This window comes from Astyanax mexicanus, chromosome 16 (genome assembly GCF_023375975.1).
Source record: "Astyanax mexicanus isolate ESR-SI-001 chromosome 16, AstMex3_surface, whole genome shotgun sequence".
NCBI lineage: Eukaryota > Metazoa > Chordata > Actinopteri > Characiformes > Acestrorhamphidae > Astyanax > Astyanax mexicanus.
In genome coordinates, this window is record NC_064423.1 from 13,134,049 (window position 1) to 13,153,111 (window position 19,063).

Sequence of the window (19,063 nt, forward strand, 5' to 3'; positions counted from 1 at the left end):
TGTTCTAAAGGCTGCAGGAGACACACTAACACACACCACTACCATGTGTCCACCACACCAGTGTTATTGCAGTGCTGAGAATGATGACCCACCACCCAATTAACAGCTGATCTCTGGTGGTCTGCTGGTGAAAAAATATAATAAAATGTGCAGAGAAACAGATACAGGACTACAGTCTTTATAGAAATTATAGAACTACAAAGTGCTGCAAAATGTTTCTGTTCTGTTTTCTGGCCCACCTTATGTGGGCAGTGTTATTATGTAAATTAGTTGTGAATTCCATGCTGTGGAATCAGTGTGTGACACTTCACATCATTCTGCTCTGCTTGCTGCCCACCCAGCTCCAGCCCCACGCCCACCCCCCCTGCCAACACCTCCCTCTAGAGTCCCCTAATGTACCCCAGACACTCTTTCTCAGGCTCTTCAGACCAGCCTTAGCCTGCGCTCCAGCTCAGGTAAGCCACATGACATATTGTGTACTATTTGTGAATGTAAGATATTGTGTATATAATTTAATATTATTTAGTCTAAAGTTTAGGCTGAAAAGACTAGGATGGCTTGAACAGGTGTTTATTTTTTGGTATTTGCAGATTGTACAGCTGACACCCTGGAATGCCAGATACAAGATTTATCATTCCTTATGTGCTTCTTTGTAGTTTGAATAACTTCAGTAATAATTTACAATGTAGCAAGCAAAAATGTGTGTCCAAACTTTTGGCTGGTCCTGTATTTCCAGCAACAGGGTTCATACATGTTTTAACCAATACATTTCAATACATGATTTTTTTATGACTTTGACATTTTCAAGACCATTCAATTTTTTAAAACATCAGTGCAGATATGGACAATAAATCCAAAAAGCAGCTAAAACTATAATTAAATTTGACACACAGTCTTTAATAATAAAATGTGTGTCAGATCCTGAGAGCTCCATTGAGTAGGATTAAATTACTGAATTAACTCTGAGCTGATTTTGGATTAGCAGACCAACTTTCCATGACTTTTCCTAAACTTTCTGGGTATTTTTATTTTTCCAAACTTATCCAGGCTTGGAAATATATATATATATATATATATATATATATATATATATATATATATATATATATATATATATCCATTTATATATATATATATATTTTTTAATTCCATTACTTGTCCAGGTTTTTCATGACCATATGAACCCTGAGTAAGTACAAATATGACACTGTGGATCTAAGATTGTTTTAATTCTTCATATAGTGTACATATGAAAGGAATTATTTTCAATTTTTTCAAAACACTCGTACCTAAGCCTAACCCTAACAGTGACAAATTACAACTTAAATGAATAATTGTATCCATACAAAGAGAGGTTTAACACACAGGGGTGTATCCACACAGATTTTTGCAGTCCTACAGATCGGAAAAAAACAATGAAACCGGATTAGTGTAAAGGCTTCCCTGCGCTTCCTAACATTTCTTTTTTATTTATTTAAATTGAGAGATTAGAATGAGATTAGAATGCTTCACCAAGAATTAATCAATCCATTCCATTTACCTCAGAAATTGAATGTCAGAGCTGGAATTTATGTAACACCCAAGTTGGAAGCATTCTAGTAAAACAATGCAATAACTGTGGATTATTTTTACAAATTTCTAAGAAACATTTATCTGAACACTTTGCAGGTTTACCATATGTGGTTTCCCAGTCATTTACCAGTGTTTTAAAGCAAATATAACCATAATATGAACCACATTTTATATCCTATCCCCGGTTAGCATTGTTAGCGACACCATTTGATAACAATGCATTCTACAGTATTTTACTAAACTCAATGACTGATTTAATGAGAATAAATCTGAAGAAGTGTTCATAAAATGTTCCATTAACTGTTCTATTTAGAAGTTTGCAGTTAACCAAGTACACAACAAAATACCCAGAAGTGTTACTGCTTCTCCCTCATTATCAAAGATGCGTGGACATAACTTGTGTATTTCTTACAGTCTGATATCCCAGAATGCACCTCGCATCAGTATAGGTGTAATGGCTGAGGAGAAAGTATAAGTACATACCTGTACGTTTTTAAAAATACTACTGCTGTGTTATAAATTAAAGTTTAGGCGAGAATGTAATTGGTTTGAACTTTAGATATGTGGTTTATTTGTTAAGGACGCCGCTATGTGAAAAAATGTGCTCCTAAGTTTTCGGAACAAAGCTTACTGCACCCCTGAGAAAATTAAATTACAGAATAAAAGTCCCACATCATCTCAAGTCCAAACTAGCCAAGTATGGGAGTCCAGACTTGTGTACTCTGTATTGAGAAACGTCCTCAGTGTTGGTGAAACTCTCAAGACTTTCAGAGTAGTACGTCTGACTTGTGAGGGTACTGCAGTTGGAACCCTTGGAAATGCTGCCGTCTGAGTTTAAATGGATCATAGACATCTAACGACCATCCCATAATGTAACTTCTGTAACATAATGGTACTGAATACTAAAATGATAATGAATTAATAAAAACATTATTACCTCTTTATTTTTAGTGTTTGTGGCTGCTGGAAGATTTCAGCATCATGGCTTCGGTAAGTTATGTTAAAGGAGAGCTCTGGGGTAAAATGGACTTTTGTTGTAGTAAAACATGATAAAAAGTACTTACCTTTGAAGAATAGCGCACCTCCGTTCTCCCACAGCATTTCGAGATCCAGAAATTTTAACAGTTTGTCCAAACATCCTTCAGACTGGGTGACACGGGGCATAACTTGCACCGATAAATAGCTTTTTCCTCCGTTATTCAGGCTCAAAGTAGCTCCACACCTCCTTGCTAGAATCCTGAGCAGCCCTGACATTTAAAACGAGGCATTAATAACTTAAAAACTGCACAAGAAGCTTATTAAAAACCTCTGTTTACATCCCATAACGCTAGCTTCAGCTCTGAGTGTCCCCATTTTTTCCCACTGGCTGCTACACTATGCAGACTTTATACTTTTTAAGTTATTAATGCCTCGTTTTAAATGTCAGGGGTCTCCGGATTCTAGCAAGGAGGTGTGGAGCTACTTTGAGCCTGAATAACTGTGGAAAAAGCGATTTATCGGGGCAAATTATGCCCTGTGTCACCCAGTCTGAAGAGTGTTTACATTTCTGGATCTAGGAATGCTGTGGGAGGACGGAGATGTGCTATTCATCAAAGGTAAGTAATTTAAATCATGTTTTACTACATCAAAAGTCCATTTTACACCGGAGATCTCCTTTAATGTTATTCCTATTTTGAACAATTATTGTATGCACTGATTCATAAAAAGTATCAGCTAAAGGCAATTACATTACCTCACTACTTCTAAAATTGTAAAATAAAAGTACTGCTACTAACATTAGTCTTGGTGACAGAAACCAAAAAAAGGACACATTAAAATGGGGACCATGCCTTTAGAGGCAAAAGCTGTTTTTGTAGCATGATGGGGACCTTCACAATATTAAGCAGGGGGGTTGTCGGGGTATCTATAGTGGTGGGTGTTTTTGTGAGCTTCACCGGGTCTTGTGAGAGAGATTACATGCTAGTTTCTGACCTGCATGACTGGGCAGGCTGGATGTAGGGTGGTGGTGGTACTTGGGCGGGTGTTTAGTGGGTCACTGTCCCGAGCAGGCATGGGATTAGTTTTCTTTTAATGTCTGTAACTGTGCACAATAAAATAGTTTGCATTGTTTCGTTTCCAATTAGACCGGAACTTTCCGCATGGTGTCGGAAGAAGAGCAGGCTCTGCGATCCAAGCTGGAGCACTTGACCGTGAAAGACCATGGGCCAGTGTTTGGGCTGTGTAAGAAGCTGCCCGATCACACGGTACAGAAGGTAATTTGTGGGCTGTTGTTATATGATTTTAACTTTTAACATAAAGCATCCTCCAAAAAAATAGTTGCACAAAGAAAGAACTATCTGATTGCAATGCTATTTGTAAGAAAGATAAATTAGATAAATTATTAAAAATGTAGATTGATATGGTCAACTATTGGTCTTATAGCTCTGGAAAAATAGTAGACCCCTTCAGTTTCTGAATCAGTTTCTCTGATTTTGCTATTTATAGGTATATGTTTGAGTAAAATGAACCTTGTTGTTTTATTCTATAAATTACAGACAACATTTTTTCCCAAATTCTAAATAAAAATATTATCATTTAGTTCATTTATTTGCAGAAAATGAAATGAATAAATAAAACAAGTTCTAAGTTTTAAGAGTTCAGAAATATTGTGTGGTATAACCCTGGTTTCTAATCCCAGTTTCATGCATCTTGGCATGTTCTCCTCCACCAGTCTTACACACTGCTTTTGGATAACTTTATGCCACTCCTGGTGCAAAAATTCAAGCAGTTCAGCTTGGGTTGGTGGCTTGTGATCATCTATTTTCCTCTTGATTATATTCCAGAGGTTTTTAATTTGGTAAAAAAAAAATCCCAGAGCTGTATGTATTGTGCAACACCTACAAAAGTAGTGTGTAATGCATGTGTATCGCAACATGCCAGATGTGTCAGCATTGAGTTGTAGAGATTACTAATGGCGTTCTGTGATAATCTATCACATTCAACTTGAATTTTCACACAGCTTCTGCAGATTTGAGGTTATGGCTTAAGTAGCGTGTCCAAAAGCATCCTACTTTTGGGGATAGATCTAGCAATGCGAATCACCATTGCATACAGTAGTATCACTTCAATACGTCTTCAATACAAGCTCTGGAGTTGGCAGGAGTATATGGAAAAGCATTGTCCTGTTAGAATAGTGCATTCTGGAAAGGTAGGGTCACTGGTTGCAGGACCTTATTAACATAATTTTAAACTGTCAAAGTGCCTGTAATAAAGACCAAATGTGACAGGTCATGGAATTGCACCCAACACCGTGACACCCATAACACCAAGCCTTCTGAACATGTGATGCATTGCTACAAACTTTGATTTGTAGATTTGTTGGTCAAATCCAAAAAGACACAAGTGACGAGACTCATCACTGCAGATGACCTGCTGCCATTTTGAGTCTCTTTACGACAGTCTTGCATGACAACCCACCAAATTTCATTGCTGTCACTTGATTCCTTCTAAATGCAACTATTTTTGGATGATGAATGAAAAACTGTCAACAATTTGACTTGTCAAGAAGCGTTCAAAAATGAACCTTTTCACCAACAGGCAAAAGATGAGCTGAACGAGACAGAGGAGAAAAGGGTGTCCAGTGTGAAGGAGCTGAGGTCCCTGATCAAGGAGAAAGCTGGAGAAGGAGACAGCCTGTCTGTTGGTGTGAGGGAAACATTTGGGGACAAACCAGACTCTCTCCTTCTGAGGTTCATCCGTGCCCGCAAGTTTGACGTGACCAGGGCACATGAGCTTATGAAGGGTACTTGATGTATTTTCTGTCTTAACATTCACTTCTTAACTTTGAAGAATAGGGGTGCCCAGTCCTGGTCTGGTATATGTTCCACTCTATAATGTTTAGCTTTAACAAGCTAATTGAGGCCTTTTGGATTCTCCACATAGTGGATCCAGTTGCATTGGGTCTTGATCTGTCCATAAAGGTACTGTGGAACTGTTAGACTAGAATACGAACAACACATTGGGCCCTACTGTACACCCAGCACATGGCATGTCACGATGCTCTTTGCTACCTTACACCCCCTCAACAGTCCATTTTCACGCCTTCCACCCACGTTGCTAAAGTTGCATCAGAGTTTAGGAATAAATCTACACTGATGGGTGTGGTAATATGGAAATGAGGTGTGTGCAGGTACATTTCTGGGGTGTTGCTATTTTGGTGGGAAAAAACACAGGTGCACCACTGACTGATTAAAACCTAACAACAGTCACTCGTCAGAGTCCATTCCTATAGGTGCACCATGTGCGCTACAGAGCGCAAACCTGACTTTTAACTCAACCGTAAACAAAATAAAGAATAAAATAACATTGCTGTTCCTCTAAGACACAGTTTATACCATTGATCTCCAAATGACATGAAAAAATGCATATGTGAATGTGCCAGTTAGGACTTCCCAAAGAGGTAATTTGTAAGATTTTTAAACTCTTTTTAAACTAACAAGTGATCCAGGCAATGAAGGCCTTCAGGCTCTTTTGAGTTGGCGCAGGTGTATTGGGGCTATAAACAAATGCACTGTATATATCTAGGACAATTTAAATTCTGTCTGATTGAGATGTCTTTGTGGTGCAAAGAGTAGTATACCCAAAAAACATCTTGTCAGACGTGGTTCCATGCTGGAGCTTCTCTATGAATGGAAAAGTTACTAGTAAATCAGAGGGTCTTCATTTGATGTCTTTTATGCAGTTTTGATTATTCAATTTCTAACCCCTAGAGAAAGGAGATGGAATATACTGTGCAGTTATGGGTGTCTAAACCTCCTTTGTGTCCTGCTCTGCATCTCTGGGTGCTACTCATCACTTTGGCAGAAAGAAATGCTTTGCCCTAATTGGAGTCTTCTGAATTCGTTCCACAGAGGCTCTTTGTGTGTAAATGGGGCATGTTTATTTTCACAAAGGCTTGTGGGATAGTTAGGACCAGGCAGACAGGATGCGCTTTGACGCACTGGCCATTTCACACACACTGGAGGCTCTGGTGTCCTCCATGAGTATGCATGGTTATCCCAGGAACGACATGCTAGCTACACTTCACTGCCCTTTACAGCAGCGTGAATGGAATGCCTTGTGAATGGCGCACTTGCTGGAGAGGTTAATTGGTCCATTAGAGACTCTGCTAAGCTACACAATGAAGGCAGACAGTGACGCCATTGTGGTTTTGTGTTGTGTGCTTCAATAACAGTCATGAGAACAAACAAAGCAATCAAACTGGCACCTCATTTTCCTGATTGTTCCCTTCCTCCTAAGTTCTTCTCGCTGTTTTTCTGGCAGGTTATGTCCGCTTCAGAAGGGACTACCCAGAGCTGTTTGAGAATATGACCCCTGAAGCAGTTCGCAGCACCATTGAGGCTGGTTATCCACGGATTCTCTCCACTCGAGACAAGTATGGCCGTGTGGTGATACTGTTCAACATAGAGAACTGGGATTTGGAGGAGGTCACTTTTGATGAAGTATGTCTGATACTGTCATTACAAAAGTAGATTAGAACCTGTAGCTTTCACTCAAATGAAAAATTAACCCAAAAAATTAGCTTTCATTTGATTTTCTTTTGATCCTGGATGAGCAGGATGTTACCTACTAACCACACATAGTTTTAGGCCACCTAGACTAGTGCTACCTAGTGGCAGCCAACAGCACATATGCCGTATTTAAAAGTCTCCTTCTGCTAAAATCCACTTCTCTCTGAGTTGTATATGATGCTGCACATGAAACTCTTCCTTAACCACCATTGTCTGCAGTAGGTAGTAAAAGAAAATATTTAGAAAAATGAGTCGATCAGAAAAAGCACCCGTGTCCATGTCAACCCATGAATTAGTATTCATGGCCTCACCCACCAGCCAGGTACTTCTCATCAGGTAGGAGCTAACAGCGCTAGGAACAGCATGGCAGTTCGTTCCTGTGTTATTTGTGTAAATAACACATCAGTGTTATATGCTTTGCCCAGTAATTCAGAGCTAAGGTAACAAATGGTTAGAATTTGTCTATGGAACACCATCAGTAAAGTACAATTGAGATAGGTAGGTGTATGTTTAAAACTGTTAAAACTGCTTATACTAGTTAAAAGTAGAAATCCTTTCTGGACCCTGACTACCCACCTCCATGTGTTTACATAGGTTTACATAGGATCTCCGGTGAATTTCGCGTTTTACAGAGACACTAAGACTAGGTCAGTGGCTAAACTGCACTTAGCAGGGCATTGCACATGTTGTAAAGTAACATATGACATTGCAAAGACTTAGTTATTAGTGTAAAAATGTCTATATTTTTGCATGTATAAATATTAATGAGCAAGAGCCAAAATCCTATCATTTCTCCCCCCCTGCTTCTCCACCGGACAAAAGCAGTGTTATACCAGATCACTGGAACACGTTTTTTGTTTACAGAAAACAGCTCACATGGCATTCATACATTTTAGAGACCACAACTACAAGTTTTAAAATGAATGAAAAAAGAATGCAATGAGACCTTTAATATAACTATGTACAGTTGGAGAACGTTATTTCTTGCATTCCCACCATAGACTGCAATGGGCAGCGTACAAATTACGTATCTATCCTAGTGGATCCTAGTGGAATATCAGCTCAACTCAGCAGGAAAGTTCTGATGTAGTTCTGTGCATGTCTCATGTATTTTAAACTAGACTCTGCGTGCATACTGTGTCATCCTGGAGAAACTTCTGGAAAACGAAGAGACTCAGATCAACGGTTTTGTCCTCATTGAAAACTTTAAGGGCTTCACCATGCAGCATGCCTCTGGCATCAAACACACCGAGCTGAAGAAGATGGTAGACATGCTGCAGGTGAGAAAAGCAACAGAAATGTGACCTGTACGGACCTATACCTGCCTAATTAAGATCTCTAAAATACAATAATAGAGAAGATTAGTACATTAAGAAACATTGCTATGGTCTGTTTCTTTCTACAGGACTCTTTTCCTGCACGTTTTAAGGCGGTGCATGTGATCCATCAGCCCTGGTACTTCACAACCACGTATAATGTGGTTAAACCCTTCATGAAAAGCAAACTACTGGAGAGGGTGAGTGAGATAAAATCCTAAGAAGTATAATTTCTTTAATATTTAGGGCAGCATTTCTCAATCCTGGTCTTGGAACAGAGGTGGCTTCTTCATTAGGGCGATGGCCAACCAAAGTAGAAAAAATGTTTCCAGCTCATTTAATCAGTGTTAAACTAGCTTGACAGTTCTGGACAGCCAGTCCTGCCTCTGATCTGAAAATCACAGAGCAATCAGCAGTGAGTTGCATTTCCTACAGTACCACCATTTTTGCTGTTTAATGTCCAATGCCCACCCCCTAATCCCACCTAGTCACACATGTAACTCCCACATGTTGATCTGTTTTGATTGTGTGATTTAGGATAGTAATAAACCTGATTAAACTAAAAATTCCAATGAAAACATGTTCTGTGCTGGTCAAGAGCTAAACCACTCAACCATATTAACCAGTTATACATATTTAAAGTCAAGGCAAATTCATTATTTCGCTGTGGGAATAAAATAAAGAACCAACAGCATTTTTCTAAAGTGTCAAAAATCATCATTCCACTCTTGTGTGCAAAGTTAACCTCCTTATCTTCTTCTGCTTAGGTTCATGTCCATGGTGATGAGTTGGAAACCTACTTAAGAGACTTTGGAGCTGAAATCCTTCCTCCAGACTTTGACGGAACGGGCCCAAACTGCGATGGCAAAGAGACGGCAATCAAGCTTTTTGGTTCTGAAGACACAGCTCTTTGAAAGGCTACACCAATGCACAACATCAGCAATATATATATATATATATATATATATATATATATATATATATATATATATATTTTAAATATATGCAAAAAAAACATTAATAGGATTAATTTCCTTTAGAAAAAATAAAGACATAAAGGTTGAAATGGAAACATTCTGAAATAAGAGCATGAGGGCGTACCCTGTGATTATACAGGACATTTTTTGGAAGGAAAGAAAACGTAGAAAAAGTCAAGTGTTGCTGTAGATACCCAGTAGATGTTCTTACTGACTGCAACTGTGTAAGAAGTGCTATACTGTATGTAATTGGTTTAAATAGTTGGGCATAGTGTATGTTTTTTTATTATATTTACTTTTTAATCACATTATTAGTTTGTCTCTTATACTGTACACCTGTTTTCGTGATGTAGAGTTGCTGACATTGTATTTATCACAATATGTTGAAAAATGAAAAAAGTGTTTTTTGTCTGATAACCGGAAAACTGCTGCAGTTTGTTAACAGTTTAACACTTTATTTAATATACATTAATAACTTACATACTGTACATTTATGTAGATGTATTATATTATATAAAGATTATCTGATGTATAATTAAAAAGAGGGGTATATCTTCCTTTATATTAGAAAATGACTGCAAACCACTAGAGCTTTCTGTAATACTACATAACACAGTACTGTACTTTTACTTTCAGTACTTCAGTAAGACATTTTACAATAAACTACTTACAATTCTTAAGTACAAAAAATGTTACAAATTTAAATAGCACTTCCTATATATATATTTCTTACAATTTAATTTCTTACATTAAAAATATTTCTGTTATGAACAACATATTTCTGAACGAAACATACAGTACTGTGCAAAAGTTTTAGCCATCTGTGGGGATTTTAGTAAAGAAAAAGCTTCTTATCTGTGAAGTAAGTGTTTATTAGCTCAGTAAAACACTAAAAATACAATAAATACAAACAGCAATTTTACAAAAAGCAGAGCTTTTACAGCCCTGTGTTCCTGTTTTTTAAAACATCTCCTAATCTCTCCTCCTCATCTGAGTTTAATAGAGTTATTTCTCATCATATCTACACCTAGTTTAGTAAATTGGTAAATCAGATGAGCTGCTGACGGAACTGAACATAATATACATGCTGGCTGAGGAGCATCCAGGAGAAAACTGGAATCTCTACACTTTGTTCTTCAGCTCGGATCACAAGATACAACATACTTAGTTAAAAATGAGAATTCCTTGTCATGTTTTACTGTATTTATGTTTATTTGCATCTGTTTAAATCATATGTGGTGCTTTTTCCCGGTAAAACACTCATATTTCTGAGATAAATGGATTAGTGTAATAATAGTAATAATAAATAGTGATTATTATTACTATTATTCTATTACATCAAATTTAATGTTATATAGAATTTATATAGAATGTACTATCACATTATCTTATATTATATTATATTATATAACATTATATAAAAGTCTACATCGTAAGGCAGGGAGACCTCACTCAACACAGCTCCATTTCTCTGCCGAATGCCACAACAAAAGTCCTCCGTGATTAAAAGGCTCATGGATGTCAATAAATATATTAGTCAACAATTAATGATTATTTATATTTCTTAAATGTAAATATAATAAAATACGTGTAGTGTGTATGTATTTATAATATTATTGACTATGAATAAACAACTGCCTTTATTATTTAGATCTTTACTATTTTATAATTTGAAAAATTCACAGCATGGCAAATGTTTAAACGTTTTAAATAAATAAAATGTGGTTGCAATGTGCACACCATGCTTTTAGACTGTTAGAAAATGCATTTGAAAAGAAATAAACATTTAATAAATGAAATAGATTAATTAATTAACCTTTGGGGTTATTTACAAGCACAAAACGTCGTGAAAAACACCATACCGCGTAAGACCAAGCACCATCCTACTTGGAGGAAGGCTCCGCCTGTTTGGAGGTATGTTCCTCACCTTTGGAGGTGCTCCAGGCTGCAGCTATACTCTTCTCTGTTTTCTTGCTGTAAAGCTCTCCACTACCTCCCTGTGGAAAAAGAGTGAAAAACACATGCACGCGCTCGCACACAGACATCAGCCTTTCTTTTGTCTAATCAAAACAATTGTTAATATTTAACATAATGTAGGATCATTTTTCCATCTGTGTAACCATGCATGTCCAAAAATTACACTACATTTATTATAATAATAAGCAAACGTTAACATGACAACATTTTGTATAGCTAAACGTTGAATGTACTGAATGTAATCTAAGAATCAATTTAATAAAAGACAGGTGTGAAGATGAAGTTTCTTCTCACCTTATTACCACTATGGGCAGACCCTCACTGCTATGCTTTCTCTTTTATGGAAGCCCATTCCCGACACCTAAAAAATCCAGCACATTTTTTTCCTTATTATTAAGTAAACCGTTATTTTATTAATTTGAAAAACTATTTCATTATTTTGTAAGTTATTAAGTTAGTAAGTTATTAATTTGAGATAGTAAGTCATAATTTTGAGATACTATCACATTATTTTTAGATACTAAGTGATTGTTTTGAGATAACAAGTGTGTTTTCTTTTGTGGAAAAAACACGTTTTTTCTTTCTTTCTCCAGAGAAGCTGTAGATGCAGCGCTACACTATTTAATACAATAAAATAGAACTCCAGCGTGTTTTTCATCTGTAGCGGTGTTGTTTTCCGGTGCTGTGTCGAGTTGGGCTACCCGTCGATATGTGCTTCTTACCACCAGTGCGGAAGCGGAGATCCACCAGAAAGTTTTCATATGTTTTTTTACGGTTATTCTGTTTAATTGCGTGCATTAAACAACCGAAACTTCCTGTAATTATTTGTGTTTGAAATACACGTGTGTAAATTGAGTTAATAATGAAAATCCCTTTTCTGTCTCCCTTAACTGTAGCCTAATAAGATGAACATAACAGACTTCACTTTCTGGGATTTTTAAAAATATAATTAATTATCTCGTGATAAAAAGGTTGACCTTTCCCTCCTTCCACTCGTGTACAATTTCATGTCCATTGTGGGGCTCTGTAGTTGTCATAGCTTTACGCTACAGAAAGGTGGCGGTATGGAGCTGCGGCTGCCTGCAGTCCGCCAGTACAGATAAACAGAGGTAAACAGGAGGCGGTGTGAGTGCTGCTGCTGAGCTGCTCTGTATTTAGGAGGCTGGTTTTATGTGGAGACACATGGCGGCGAATATTAAAGATAAAGAGGCTTTTCAGAGACTGAACTTCCTCTACCAGGTAAATAAGCGGGTGGAGGTTTATTCAGTCTGTTCCTGTATTAAATAATAACTCTGTTCTCCTCTCTGAATCACAGGCTGCTCACTGCGTTTTAGCCCAAAACCTCAAAACGTGGAACTGGCTCGTTTTTACTGCTTTACCCAAAAAACTATCGCCAGAAGACTGGTGCTGAGACAGTGAGTAACTCACACTTACATTTCTACACACACACACACACACACACACATACACTGTTCAACATTATCCACCCTTTAATTCATTTTTAACTAGAGCTAGTCAGTGTGACAAGTGTATCAGAAAACAGTCCATGGTGATGTATGTGTCACAGACCTGTTAAAAGCTGTGTAAAGTTACTTACAGCACTATTGTCTCACAGCTAAGTGATATATACTAAACATCAGTGTATGATGTCTGTGTTTGTTCATCTGACCTCATTTACAGAATGTAGGAAAACAGGGTTAGTGCTGGGGATACAACCAGCTCCTTTAAAAGTGTATTTTTTTGCTTCTACAGCTCTGTTCCAACCATTCAAGCGCTTAAAATGAATGTTTTTCGTTCCATACAATCAGTTCTGTCGTTTTTTTTCTAAAACAAAATATTAATAATATTTAGGAAATTGTTATGTCATTCATGTTGCACTGCGATTTTAACCTGAAGGGGAAAGGGCGCCATACATCCACCCCAAAGAGCAGGGCCAATTGTGCTCTAACAGGGCTCGAGCATCTGATGACAAGCTGCATGAACAGGATTCAAACCCCTCAATCCTGTCTGAGTAGGCAGGATTACACAACCTTATTGTTTTTCTTGCTTCCAAAACAACTGATGTACCTAATCAGCTCATCATAAACCCCTGTTAGAGTTGTAGGGTTGTGTTAAAGTATAGGCTCCACATCTTTTTTATGGTCAAATTGGTTGACAAGCTGGATATCCACCTGAACTAGATATAAGTGTACTCTGATCTACTTGGTCTAGCTGGAGATTATGATACACCAGTTAAACCACCACAGTCAAAACAACTTTATTTTGCAATTTATATTGCATTGTCTGTTTTATAAAATAAAGTCTGGAAGTGGATATAATTTATGTTCATGGATTTGTCTTGTCTGATCATTTCAGGAAGTCGCAGAAGGCAGAGTGTGACTGTAATACGATGCGTCAGCTGTGGACTGACCAGAACGTTTCCAAACAATCCAAAACATCAGCTTTGGGTGGACCAACCAGAGGCACAATCAGCCTCAGACAGGTATAAATGGTTCCTCAAATATCAGTTTAATACTCCCTTAAAATGATGTTACGATTGACCAAATCATTTGATTAAGTAATATTGTCTTACCCTAGTGTGCCAATTTGTGGCAAGTGTTTTTTTTTTTGTTGTTTTTTTTTTTGTTTGTTTTTTACCTGTGGGGCAAAACCTGTTCAGTACATGCTGTTTGGGTAAATGTCATTTCAAAAGATCACATGCCATATATTTTGGAACGGTAGTGGTATTGCTATGGTTTTGGTGGTCTGGTTTGCCTCCTCATCTCTCACTGTGAGGGTTATAGAGAGTGTAGAGAGCTCTTTATTCACTTTATTCTTTATATCCTAGTATTAGTGGGTTTTCCTTCCACAGTTTTAAAGAATTTCGGTGCAATAAAAGACTAAATTAAAATCATGTCTAAAAATTGGCTCTGCAATACTCTACCAGAGCTTTCTGGTTTATTTGTGTTTCTAGATGTTTGCTGGACTTAGCTGGGGTGGCACAGAGATTTTAGTCTTTGTTGGGGGGGACCACTGCTTGTCATACCTGGCAACATCCATAAAAAAGACTGCTGTAGAGATGTAGAGTAAATGGCTATAGAGATGATTCTGCTAAAACAGACAAAGTTCAATCTCTCTATTTTTTTTTCTTGTTTTAGTGCCAGTAGAAGTTGATTTACGAATAGTTTCTTAAATTGTAACATAAATGTCTATGTTGTGCTTTCTCACACTGTCACACTGAAGATCTTATTTTAAAGGAACTATGGAACTTTGCAAAATTGCATGTATAATGGACATTTAAAAGGGGTGTCAGAAAGATTTAAGTCCCCTGATCTAAATCAAAGCTGATCGATAAAGAAATATCTATGGGAAAGAGAGAAATTCAAAATGTTAAAATTAATAAAACAGGGTTTTTAATTGTTACAGATATATAAAAATCACTTTCTTTAAGTCAGTATTTTGTATTGTTATACCTCTAACAGTGTGGGGAATTTTTTTATCTCTGTTGAATTTTGTGCCCACAGAAGCACAGAATCAACCGTCCAAGGCTGCAGTCCAGGGTGATAAACCTGCTAAATCCACTGATGCTGCTTCTTCAACACCGAACCCAACCTCCTGATCTTCCAGCATCTCTGAACTACTTTAGTGTCTGATTTACCACCTGAGACTGTCCGTTTCTTATAATAAGGACACTGCTACTGCTGCTATTACCTGTGTGTGCTGCACAGTATTGTATTGTAAGTGCAAGGCTGATTACCTCTCTATCCAGATATAAAATATACTGGACCCATTTTGGTACATAGGAGTTTACATTTTTGTGGGATAGATATTTTTTTTTTAGTAGTAGCTGCAGATGTTTTTTTTTTTTTTGTATTTGTTTTCACAGGAAACACTAAAAGGCTTTTCAAAAGTGAAAGTCAGATTAAAGTCTGTGTTTTAACATTGTGCACTTTTTTTTGGTTAGTTTAATGTTCAGATTGCAGTTCATTGAGTGGACTAAAGAAATTTGCTATGCTCTGTCACCATTATATTTGACACTGACGTGTCTGATGGCGGCAAAGCACCTTTCCAGATGTTGTAAAGATTGGTGCAATCATTATACAGTTTGATTCAGTAAGGGTGTCTAAACATGTGTCTTACCTTACTGTGCTATATTTGTGCCAAGTGTTATTTTTTCCAGGTGTGTTTTGTTCTTTTTTTTATTTTTTTTTATTTAGAGGTGTAACAGTATGTGTATTTATAAAAAGCCACATGGACAATACATGGTATATGCTATTAGGGTAAATGTGTGTACTTTAAGCTGTAAACCTTTGTAAGCCATGCAGAAGAATGAGAGTAACAGTTTCCAATCAGAATCCATTTATTTCAGTTTATAAATAATAAAGTGCTAATTTGCAGATACAGTAGATACAGGAAAAAGTGTACGTAATCTATTGCCACCATATTGGTGCATTACGCTTGTGCACATGGAGAGATGTCGGATTTTGTCAGATTAATCTTCTATTATTTAATGGAAAATAAGAGCCTGCCTTAACTCATCTGTAAAACTGGTACATTTGATTACAGTCTGTAATAATGCTAGATTTTACATGTTTGCCTTTTATGGATTGTAAAGCTTTTTAATTTATTATTATAGTACATATTATATTATTATAATACATATTCAAAGTCAATGTCTGGTGTGTAGAATTTGTGTTCTTTTGTTTTGTGTATGCTCGTATTGCATACACTGAACAATGAAGACATTTAAAAAATTAAATTTTTATTGCAAAGTTTATAAAAAAAAATCCTGTTACAGTTAATTTTCTCTTTTAAATAAACTTTACAAAGAAACACCATGGCATAAGATGCTTCTGATCTTCTGATCTGTGGTAAAGATGAGGCCTGTTGAAGATGGTGAGATAGTCTTGGCTACTTTTTTTTCTCTTCAGTGTTTTTCGCTTTTGGAGAGCGAAAGCGTGACTTTTTGGAGTAAAGCAGGTTCTTGTTGAAGAGCAGGGGAATGTTCCCCCTGTACAGGAACAAGGCCAGGGTCATGCCTAAAAAAACGTGATCATATTATTTTAAATTTGTCACAAATATGGAAGATCTTGAACTTTAAATATGTATGAGACTGAATGTATGGTTACGGAACATTGTGCAAAATTAGATTTGAATGTCACTAGAACACACATGGATACTCAGTTCATAATAGTGTAAGGAATGTGGATGTGTTTAGATTAAAGACAAGTGATGAGACATCCTATTCTCTATATTAGTAGTAGACCCCTTGGTCTATCCCATATCCCCAAGTTTTCCCATTTTGGGCCAATTCTACCACCCTTTCAGTTGTATATACTCCATCACTGGTGATGCCACAACATTAGGAGGGTGAAGACTAGCACATGCCTCTTCTGACACAAGTGAAGTCAGCCACCGCCTCTTTTTGAACTGCTGCTGATTCAGCATTGCCGAATAGCATCACAGCACGCTTGGAGGAAAGTGCAGCGATACATCAGCTCACAGACGCTGATCAACATCACCCTAGGAATGATGAGGAGAAAGATTTCCATGTACCCACCCAGAGAAAGCAAGACCAATTGTGCTCTCTCAAAGATCCATCAGCTGATGGCAAGCATCTTAACCAGGATTCAAACCCCTTTTTCAGATTTCCTGTTCATAGTGACAGCGTTTAAACTGCTGGACCACTGGGCGACTGGCATGGACAGTCCTAACCAGACACTGCGTGTCATGATCATTACCAACCACTGCACTGTCCACTGTGGGTGGTAATGCCTTCTATGATGTACCTCAGAAATAGAATGTCCCATCTATCTTGCACCTGATATCAGTCCTTGCTTATATTATGATAATTCATGTGTTCAACCTCACTCACAAGATACGTATTTGTGTGTTAATCTCTAAACTTACCAAAGAAAGGTCCGAGCCAGTAGACCACAGCGTACTCCAAAAAGGTGTGTCCAGGACAGGTGAAGGTCAGTGCGTAGGCTAGGGATGGGTTCACGTAAGCGGAGGTGTAGCCAGACCCTTTTGAGAACAAAAAAAAATAGTGATAATTTATAGTTGTTGATTAATATTGAACAGCGTTGAGAGCGCACTTTTAGAACCATCACTGATTGTGGAAACTTCACACTAGACCTCAAGCAAACTTGGACTGTGTGTCTCTCCACTCTTTCTCCAGACTCTGCTCCCTTGATTTCCAAATTAAAATGTAAATTTTAATGAGGATCAGTGATGGTTTGGAGAGACATGTCATCTGCTGGTGTTGATCCACTGTGTTATATCAAGTAGAAAGTGCAGTGTTTTCCCAGAAATTCTTACAGCACCTCATGCTTCCCTCTGCTGACAACTTTTATGGAGACACTGAATTTTGGATTTTCACTAGCTGTAAGCCATAATCATCAACAATAAATTAAACGCTTAAATAGGTTGTCCTGTATAATATATGAGTTTCACATTTTGAACTTTCAAATTTTTATTCTATTTACCTGACGAGGTGGTTTACCAGCACAGAATATGTTTTTGCCTGGATGTTTAGCTTTTGAATCACCTTGTCCACCAATGCTGGTCTTTAGCTGTTTTATTAGGGTGGTTTATTCATGTTACGAGAAAAATGGGATTATTTATTATAAGAATAGAGCTGTAAATAATTCTGCACTTTAAAAGCACACCTTGAACTTTTTTTTGAGACTTTTTTGCTAGGACGGATTTGCGAAAATTCTAAAGAAAATATGAATTATTATTATATACAGATTGGATTAAAAAAAAAAAAAAAAAAAGTTTACCTTATTCTCAAAGCTGACTTACCTACATAGTAGAGGAAGGTGAGCAGCAGGGCTAGAAGAGGAATCTGAAGCAGCTGTGACCTGCGGCGCAGGCTTAGAACGGTCAGGTAATAAACCAACGCACCCACAACCTCCACAATGGTGCCCTGTATCAAAGACGCATTCAGCGAAGAAGTGCATTCAGCTAACATCATGTTCTTGATCATGTGCATGTCTATCAGCTCCATCTTCCAGTACCAGCTGGCCAATAGCAGGGCGAGATGCGCCCCAGTGAACTGGCTGGCTATGCTGAGAGTGGTGAACACCACTCCAGCCTCTTTCTGCAGGAGCCCCATTAAACTCATGGAGGGGTTCCCAGTGACTCCTTGCATGATGACACCATGGACGATTATGGCTAAGAAAAGCATGGTGAGGGAAACATCTGCTCCCAGGCCTCCAGCCCACTGGCCAATCTCAGAAATGGTCTGCACCTCCAGTCTGCAGGCTGCGAGCCCGAAGGCCGCGGTTAATTCCACCAGGAATAGCCATCGTTTCCTCTGTCGCACAACCAGAAACCTGGCTAAGGTGCACACGGCCACCACAGCTATGAAGTAACCTAGTGATACGTTCAGCATTATGGCTCAGGTCTACAGGAGCGTGCACACCTGGCTGAGTCAGAGAGAAAAGAGAGACAGGAGTTCCCCAGACCCACTATTTGCTCACAGTGTGTGATAACGTGGCACACTGAAATGCAAGTTTCTTATCAGTTACTTTTTTTTACCCACCACGTTTTTGCCTACCTTGAGCCAAAAAAACCAACTCGCCAATTCAAGGCCATCTGGAAAGAGTTGGAGTTACTCACAATAATGTCAACGCCTGCTTGGTGCACTTAAAGGCAAAAAGACAGTAAACCTTCTCTTAGCATTGAC

General features: G+C 37.8%; 3 protein-coding genes across 3 annotated transcripts; 2 read left to right on the forward strand and 1 right to left on the reverse strand.

Moving 5' to 3' along the window:
• Positions 1 to 255: 255 nt before the first annotated feature.
• rlbp1a (retinaldehyde binding protein 1a) lies at positions 256 to 9,391 on the forward strand. The gene is made up of 8 exons (XM_007252600.3): positions 256 to 455; positions 2,524 to 2,562; positions 3,696 to 3,824; positions 5,149 to 5,353; positions 6,874 to 7,052; positions 8,243 to 8,401; positions 8,527 to 8,637; positions 9,205 to 9,391. Exons 1-8 carry the CDS (start codon positions 282 to 284, stop codon positions 9,349 to 9,351), a joined length of 1,143 nt encoding a protein of 380 aa, XP_007252662.3. The 5' UTR covers positions 256 to 281; the 3' UTR covers positions 9,352 to 9,391.
• A 2,454-nt stretch (positions 9,392 to 11,845) lies between these two features.
• Positions 11,846 to 14,934, forward strand: rpp21 (ribonuclease P 21 subunit). The gene is given in 6 exon segments (XM_049465965.1): positions 11,846 to 12,630; positions 12,707 to 12,728; positions 12,731 to 12,806; positions 12,901 to 12,905; positions 13,747 to 13,873; positions 14,895 to 14,934. Coding segments are annotated over 6 exon segments (339 nt in total). The 5' UTR covers positions 11,846 to 12,561.
• A 1,181-nt stretch (positions 14,935 to 16,115) lies between these two features.
• On the reverse strand, positions 16,116 to 18,844 carry aqp12 (aquaporin 12). The gene is made up of 3 exons (XM_007252602.4): positions 18,178 to 18,844; positions 17,281 to 17,397; positions 16,116 to 16,409 (listed from the first exon to the last, which is right to left on the reverse strand). Exons 1-3 carry the CDS (start codon positions 18,767 to 18,769, stop codon positions 16,282 to 16,284), a joined length of 837 nt encoding a protein of 278 aa, XP_007252664.3. The 5' UTR covers positions 18,770 to 18,844; the 3' UTR covers positions 16,116 to 16,281.
• Positions 18,845 to 19,063: the final 219 nt, after the last annotated feature.

Excerpts from the sequence above, each read along its gene's own strand:
- rlbp1a (XM_007252600.3), top strand. The coding sequence starts at position 282 with ATGCTGTGGAATCAGTGTGTGACACTTCACATCATTCTGCTCTGCTTG. Across the intron at positions 2,563-3,695 it reads ATTTCAGCATCATGGCTTCG|ACCGGAACTTTCCGCATGGT; the intron begins GTAAGTTATGTT and ends GTTTCCAATTAG. Across the intron at positions 7,053-8,242 it reads AGGAGGTCACTTTTGATGAA|ACTCTGCGTGCATACTGTGT; the intron begins GTATGTCTGATA and ends ATTTTAAACTAG.
- aqp12 (XM_007252602.4), bottom strand. The coding sequence starts at position 18,769 with ATGCTGAACGTATCACTAGGTTACTTCATAGCTGTGGTGGCCGTGTGC. Across the intron at positions 17,398-18,177 it reads CACCTTCCTCTACTATGTAG|GGTCTGGCTACACCTCCGCT; the intron begins GTAAGTCAGCTT and ends TGTTCTCAAAAG. Across the intron at positions 16,410-17,280 it reads CTGGCTCGGACCTTTCTTTG|GCATGACCCTGGCCTTGTTC; the intron begins GTAAGTTTAGAG and ends ACGTTTTTTTAG.